The sequence below is a fragment of the Priapulus caudatus genome, unplaced genomic scaffold, assembly GCF_000485595.1.
Source record: "Priapulus caudatus unplaced genomic scaffold, Priapulus_caudatus-5.0.1 Scaffold188, whole genome shotgun sequence".
NCBI lineage: Eukaryota > Metazoa > Priapulida > Priapulimorpha > Priapulimorphida > Priapulidae > Priapulus > Priapulus caudatus.
In genome coordinates, this window is record NW_014577249.1 from 363,556 (window position 1) to 370,873 (window position 7,318).

The window sequence follows — 7,318 nt, forward strand, 5'->3', positions numbered from 1 at the left end:
ACGGACGATCAAGCGATTCTACAAGCTGCATCTGACTATGTCAGATGAGCTAAAAACTAATGCTAAAGAACAAAATTTCATGCAATACAAACAGACCACTATGACACAGAGCTCTTCTACAATAAACAAACATATGATTAAACACAAAAATGGCAGATAAACCATCATTTAAGGAAGAAATAACTATAAACTATAGATATTTTCGATCATGTTTCATATCAACGGTCATTGCACCATGATATTTTCTATTTCAATATAAATTTGCATATATACAAGAAATCAACAGATTATAACTCTCGATTTACACAAGTTTAATTTACGCATTTTTTTAAAAACTAATATGACCTATGTCAATTGAAACCTTTATTTATCACACAGAGCCATATTTGGAATAAATGAGCGACCAAGGGCAAATATCATCATTGGGTTGGCAGCATGATTGTATGGCATTGCCAGCTCTGTGTGAGAGGCTTGGGTAACCGTAGCATGGGAATACAGGTTCTTGTCTGTGCTCTTACTGCATTCATAGCTGTGTCACTATACCTTGGCAATTGAGAATTATATGTGCTATCACACATCACTTAATGAACCATGGGAAAAGGAGGCATGCAGCTATCTTCATCTGCTCATGCTATGCCTGAAAATTAGCAGTCTATTGCCTGTGAAAAAAGCACTCAAATTAAACCACATAATTTAAATTAAGGTTACCTTGCTCTTCGGAGCAAAAGACAACAGTAGCTCCATTTCTGACTGAAAAATGATGAAACACCGTATTATAGCTAACACACATTGCAAAACAGGGAATTTCACAGTTGGTGCATGTGATATTTGTTATGAGGAAGCATTAATTTTGTACTTCTACTAACTATTCAACATTGATAAAATACAGATGTACACATTAATTTGCTGAATAATATAAGATGTAAAATAAGATTTATATTTGCTTACCAAAAACTGAAACTATTCCTTGTCCTATGCCCCTGGACCCACCAGTTACTAAGGCAACCTTTTTCTCCATATTTTAGTCACCTATGGAAGAGTGTTAAAAGCCACACTATAGCACTAACAGATCTCTCAACAATTTGGCTTAGCAGGGTGCATGGTGTCGTACCCTGCGCACCAAGCAGATATGCATGAGGTCATCGAGCCTGGATGTGATAACATGGCCTTGGTAAACAGAAAAAGAAGATTACCAAGGCAACGTTACCATATATGAGATCTATGGAGAGGCCTCTGCTACGTGCGAGTTACGCTGTGCTATATTTTGTCCCTTCCTGCCACCTAAAGCATATATATATACATCTATAGGGGGGATCAGAGGATACTTGGGAATACCAGAGTTTGATAATATATTAAGGGCTCAAAGCACTGTTTTATGCCAAGCTGAGATATGTGATATGTTGGGCTTGTTACATTGTAAATGTTACACTGTTACAATGTAAATGTTACATTGTAAACATTACATTGTTACATTGTAAATGTATACCCCCATATTCAAAACAGTTAAGAGGGAGATGCAACATGAAACCTATAGATACAACGATGCCCAGTGGTGACATTATGTACCAAAGCTCACTTCCTGGCACCTGCAATTTCATTCATTGTATGTGAAATGTAAACAAGTGCCGCATAGCGACAGCGCTCATCTAATGTCTACTGCGGTGACTCTGTGGTGGAGTGTTGGGATTCTAGTAAACCCTGTTAGTCCCAAATGTGTTCACATACACGCCGAAACAGTGGAATGCACAGGGATGGTATCAGGAACCTTCTCAAAAGAAGTGTCGTTGATGTTTATTAAAGTTTGCGCACGAGATGCGCGTACGTTAAGTGTCTTCAGATAAAGATGGAGCTCACCATCATACGTAGGTAGCACTGTAGTCAACACTAATCTCAAGACAGACATAGGTAAGTCACTCACTCCATTTTACTAGCAAGCCTTACAGGCTGCGGCAATAGAGAGCTGCACCTGTAACGCAGATCTTAACGGCAAAAACAACTCCACAGTACTCACAACACTTGCCTGGAAGTAAGCGCACTGGCAGTGGCATACGTACATGTAACATAGCTGACACTGAACAGAATGCCCATATAAATTAATCGATTTAAGGAGCATAAACCTACTTACAACTCAAATTTAGCTTTTGAGAATTCACTGTGACATTGTAGCCTCATACATCCAGCGCATGTATTAGATTTCTACTAGCAAACCCGCATCAAATATTCTTTCTAAACAGACAGTCACAAAATCCATGTTTAATCCCTCCTCTTGAGGGTCAAAGGTTATCTGATCTTACACTACCTTCGCATGTCAGCACGAAAGTAGGATTTCATGTCCTTCAATAATTGCCATAAAATGCTAAGTGCAGCCGCTGAAACAAAAAAGTTTTTTCAATCGCTCCGATCAGACCATGTCCTCAGAAAAATGTCTAAAATCTGCTCCTGGTGCCATATGACGCTTTGAGCCTGTGACGCTCCAAATTCGAGCACAGTGATGGAGCTTTTCTCTAGCCATGAAGCTATAACCCCTGACTATCACGCAGCCCTAGGTCAGCCGTTTAAATTTGATGCGCAATTCGCATTTACCCTCCCTATACCTTAAGTATAGAGGAGTGAATGATTCCGCCCTCTCCTTATTACACCCTCTTGACTTTCTTGAACACTTTGACTCGCCGCCAGCTTCGACAGCCCAACTCGTTTTTGACTGATCCCCTCCCAACACCCGAATATCGATGACCTACGCTTCGACGTTAAGGATATTGGTTGCCCACTGTTGACAGACGACCGCGACCGATCGCGTAACGACCGGGCCGACCCGGACCGACGGACATCAAGCGATTCTACAAGCTTGCATCTGAACATAATGTCAGATGAGCTGAGAAAAGCGAGGGTCTTGTGAGGCGAGTGACGAAAGTTGACAAAACTAACCGATCTTACAAAAAACAAAGAGATTAAAAAAAAACAATTAAAAACTAAACGCAAAATCATTAAGCGTAAAGATCCAGACCAGAGGACATAAAAAGGAATGATCGAGTTAACAGAGGAAGTTTCGATGATAGGTGAAAGAATAAGGGAGAAAAAACAAAAAAAAAACTTGAAGGTTAAATCTCTCCTATGGGGATTAAGTGAGGGCGGTTAATTCCAATTGAATCCTATAGTCGCCAACAAGTTTGTATCTTTGCCGCACAGTCAGCCTCGTGAAACAAACTATGAAACTATTCTGGAGAAAACACTAAGAACATAGTGTCGTGAAGAAAATGTAATAATGCAATAAATGTATATTGCCAACACACCAAGCTTACAGACAAACCCTACACTTGCGTGGTGAGGATAGCTATAGTTGTAGGGGGGGGCAACGTGTAACGGTCCAGATCAACCGCCTCCTTGCGGGACGCTGCTAAGTAACCTGGTCTTTCTTGATAAGTAACTCCATAACCTAACGAAATGGTCCCAAGCAGATATTAGCACGTTTTGAAACAATTTTTGCCATTAAAAAGATACTATCTCATCAGCAATATCACGCACGCACGCACACCACACATAATGTATGTATACTATATAATATATCTCGATCTCTGTCCGTCCGTCTGTCCGTCCTTGTCTGTGGACAACCATATATGGCTATTTTGTTAGTGCCTTCAAGCTATTTCTAGTATGTCAATCTGACTGTGCCAGGTTAACGGAATGAATTCACAAATAACACAGCCGATTCTCGGATTTGGATTTTCTGATTTTCCCATTTTTGGATTTATACGGCAATATGCAATGTCGTCTATTGCTCCTATATATATATTAGCCTATAATAGGTCATTCTACCCTGGCACAGTCACATTGCATACAACATTCAATCACGATGGCCATATAGAGCGCAGGATCCCAGTAAGAGAGGGAGGAGGAAGAGATCGCAGAGCTATATTCCGACAATCTCAAAAAAACCCAACAAAACCAAAAAACCAAAAATTCCAAAAATCCACCAAAAAAATCCAAAAACCCAAAAAATACAAAAAAATACAAAAACCCAAAAAATCCGAAAAACCCCCAAAAAAATCCAAAAAATCCAAAAAAATACAAAAAATACAATAAAATCCAAAAAACAAACAAAATACAATAAAACAAAAAATACAAAAAAAACCAAAAATCCCCAAAAACCAAAAAATACTAAAAATCAACAACAACAAAATCAAAAAAAATCAAAAACCAACAAAATCAAACAATCAAAAAACCAAGTCAAATTCAACTGAAAATCAATTCCCCCATCATGAGCCTTCATCGTGGGCCCCCTTCATGGTCGCCATCGGAGGGCCCTGTGGCCCTATATACTATATCAATCATAATCTGGCAGCTCGTAACGATACAACAAGCCTCTCGATCGATTCCTTCGATTCGACGAGTTGGCGCATAAAGCCACGCACAATACAAATCCCACAACACAAATACCAAATCCCCACAACCACAAAAATTTAATACAAATTCCCACAACACAATACAGAATCCCAACCAACGACAGAATCAAAATCCGCAACACAAATGTCAAATCCCGCCAACACAAAATCAAACATCAACAACAACAAATGCCAAACGCCCACAAACAACAAATGCAAACATTCACAAACCAAAATGCCAAACCGCCACAAACACACAATAACAAAATCCACAAACACCAAATGCAAACGCCACAACACAATGCTGCAAAAATCCCACAACACACAATGCAAACGCTTACGAACAGCAAATCAAAATCCCCTGCCCACGCCCACCTGTACTCGTTTCTCACTGGCCATTGTATCAAGTAGTAACAGGAATATCTTACTCCTATCATCTACTCCTATTGTATACAGCTGTTAAACAAACCCCCTCCCCCGTCCTCGCACAGCCACGCTATCGACGCTATAATGGCCGGGTATAAGAAGCTGTAAGATGAAGGAGGAAAGTGGCGAAGCCTGGTGGAGAACGGAGGAGGGGGCGAAGCGGTGGAGAAGGAAGAGGGAGGAGAATGGCTGGAGAAGAGGAGGGATAAGCTGGTGGAGAAGGAGAGGGGAGAAAGGAGAAGCTGGTGAGAAGAGGAGGGAGAAGCTGGTGGAGGAGGGGGGAGACAGGGAGAAGACTGGGACGGTAGGAGGAGCGGGAGAGAAGGGAGAACTGTAGAGAAGGAGGAGGGGAGAAAGCTGGTGGCGAGGAGGAGGGGAGAGCCTGGTGAGAAGGAGCAAGGGAGACGAGCTGTGAGAGCGGAAAGCTGGTAGACGAAAGAGAAGGGGAGAAGCGGAGAAGCGGTAGAGAAGCGAGGAGGGGGAGAAGGCTGGTGAGAAGGAGAGGGAGAAGCTGTGAGAACGACGAGGGGAGAAAGGAGAAGCGTCTGTGAGAAAGGAGGAGAACTTTGGATGGAGGAGGGAGGGTGAGAAGGAGAGAATCGGTGGAGGAGGAGGGAGAGAAGGAGAAGCTGGAGAGAAGGAGGACGGGGGAGAGGGAGAAAGTGTGGTGGAGGAGGAGGAGGGGGAGCAAGGGAAAAAGCTGTAGAGAAGGAGGAGGGGAGAAAGCTGGTGAGGAGGACGGGGTGAGAAGCGTGTGGAGTAAGGAAGGAGGGAGAATCCTGTGGAAAGGGGAAAGCCTACCTTCTCCCCCTCCTCCTATCTCCACCAGCTTCCTGCCCGCCTCCATCCTTCTCCACCGAGCTTCATCCCCCTCCGCTCCTTCTCAACCAGCATTCTCCCCCTCCTCCTCGCTCCACACCGCTTGCCCCCCTCCTCTTTCTCCACCAGCTTCTCCTCCGATCTGCCCCCCCTCGCCCCCCCGGTCCTTCTCTATATGAGCTTCTCTACCGACCATATAAGCATGATAGCGGTGCGCGGCGGGGAGGGGGTCACCAGCTGTAACGAATCCAGAGTAGAATGATAAAGTAAATATACTGATTATCTACTCCTGATACAATGCGCCCCATACAAACAGTGACAGGTGGGCGCGGGTCAGGGGATTTGCATTTTGTTGTGGCGTTCTGCTTTTGTTGTGGGATTTTGCATTGTGTTGTGCATTTGCATTACCTGTGTTGTGGCATTTTGGCATTTGTAGTTTGTTGGACGTTTGCCATTATGTCGTTGTGGCGTTTGCATCTTGTGTTGTGGGATTTGTATTTGTGTTGTGGGATTTGTATTTGTGGTGAGCCTTCTGCGCCACCGTAGATTCGATTCCCAAAATATTGAAATGTTATCTTATTTTTTATATTTTCATTATTTTGCAATAATCAATTATTAGAAATTGCCAATGAATACTGGATGGTGAATAGACTAGAGAGTCTAGAGAGTATATATACACTGCACAGTCGCTGAGTAACATTGGTGAGTAACAACAGAGCATATAAATCAGTTATTTATATGCTCTGGTAACACTCCACAGTACATAGCGTAGTGCCGCCATCTATTGGAGGAAAAAAGTGGTATCGAAGTGGAATCGAAAATACAGGGAAAAATATCGAGGATCGGATCGAGGGAAGAGAATCTCGATCCGATTCGATTTCGGTGGATCGTTACAGCCCTAATATATATGTTTTTTTTTTTTTATATGTATATATGTTATGCGCAATCTTCCGATCGCCCCGGTTTTACAGAGTTTGCTGGACGGTTTATCCACGTGGGTTTGGGTGCTAGAGTTCGATACGATTGTGCAGGCCCAGTTTTACAGGATTTGTAAGCGTACTTTTTGGGCCTTTCTGATCATATCTTCACTGCCTCTCGGTGAAATTGTAAAGTTGAGATTATAGGTTAACAGTTACTTGTAATTAACATATTTAGATTAGTCTAGAACACTTTCTTCTAAGAGTAAAAATGGAAAAGTTCCGTCAACGTATCGATTACTTCGTTATTGATAAGCTGAAAGAATGCGCAGCGCAATCTCAAGATTGCCGCAGTCTGCCGATCGGTAGATTGTGCTGTGCGATCTTAAGAACGCGCAGATGGAAAAATTGCAACATATATGTCATGCGAGAATGACGGCGGGTGTGTCAAACTTATTCTTTTGCGGCATATGGTCCAGGACTCTCTAACAAGTGCCGCAGAGCGACAGCGCTCAACTGACAACCAAGTATTCTTCTGATAAACTCACTGGCAACCGAATCAAGTGCGCCCTCCTGCCACTGCGTTCGCGCTCAGAGCATATATCTAGGATACTACTAATACAGATCTAAAATCTATGATAGGCTATACCTACTGGTAGTACAGTAGTAAAGATACAGCTGTGTAACTTTAATGACTTCGCTATATTAACATGTTATCAAGGATATGCGACGAGCGCGAGCGTAGTGGTGGTGGTGGCGGAGGGTGGGGGGAAGGGG

At 42.7% G+C, this 7,318-nt stretch overlaps 1 protein-coding gene across 3 annotated transcripts in view; it reads right to left on the minus strand.

Moving 5' to 3' along the window:
- LOC106806979 (17-beta-hydroxysteroid dehydrogenase 14-like) overlaps positions 1-7,318 on the minus strand; it is a 17,338-nt gene that overhangs the window by 7,817 nt on the left and 2,203 nt on the right. For all 3 annotated transcript variants that reach the window (XM_014809174.1, XM_014809173.1, XM_014809172.1), the window contains exons 2-3: positions 949-1,029; positions 709-750 (exon numbers count right to left, since the gene is read on the minus strand). In XM_014809174.1, coding sequence (XP_014664660.1) covers positions 709-750; positions 949-1,018 — 112 coding nt within the window. In that variant the 5' untranslated portion in view covers positions 1,019-1,029. The remainder of the gene's footprint in view (positions 1-708; positions 751-948; positions 1,030-7,318) is intronic.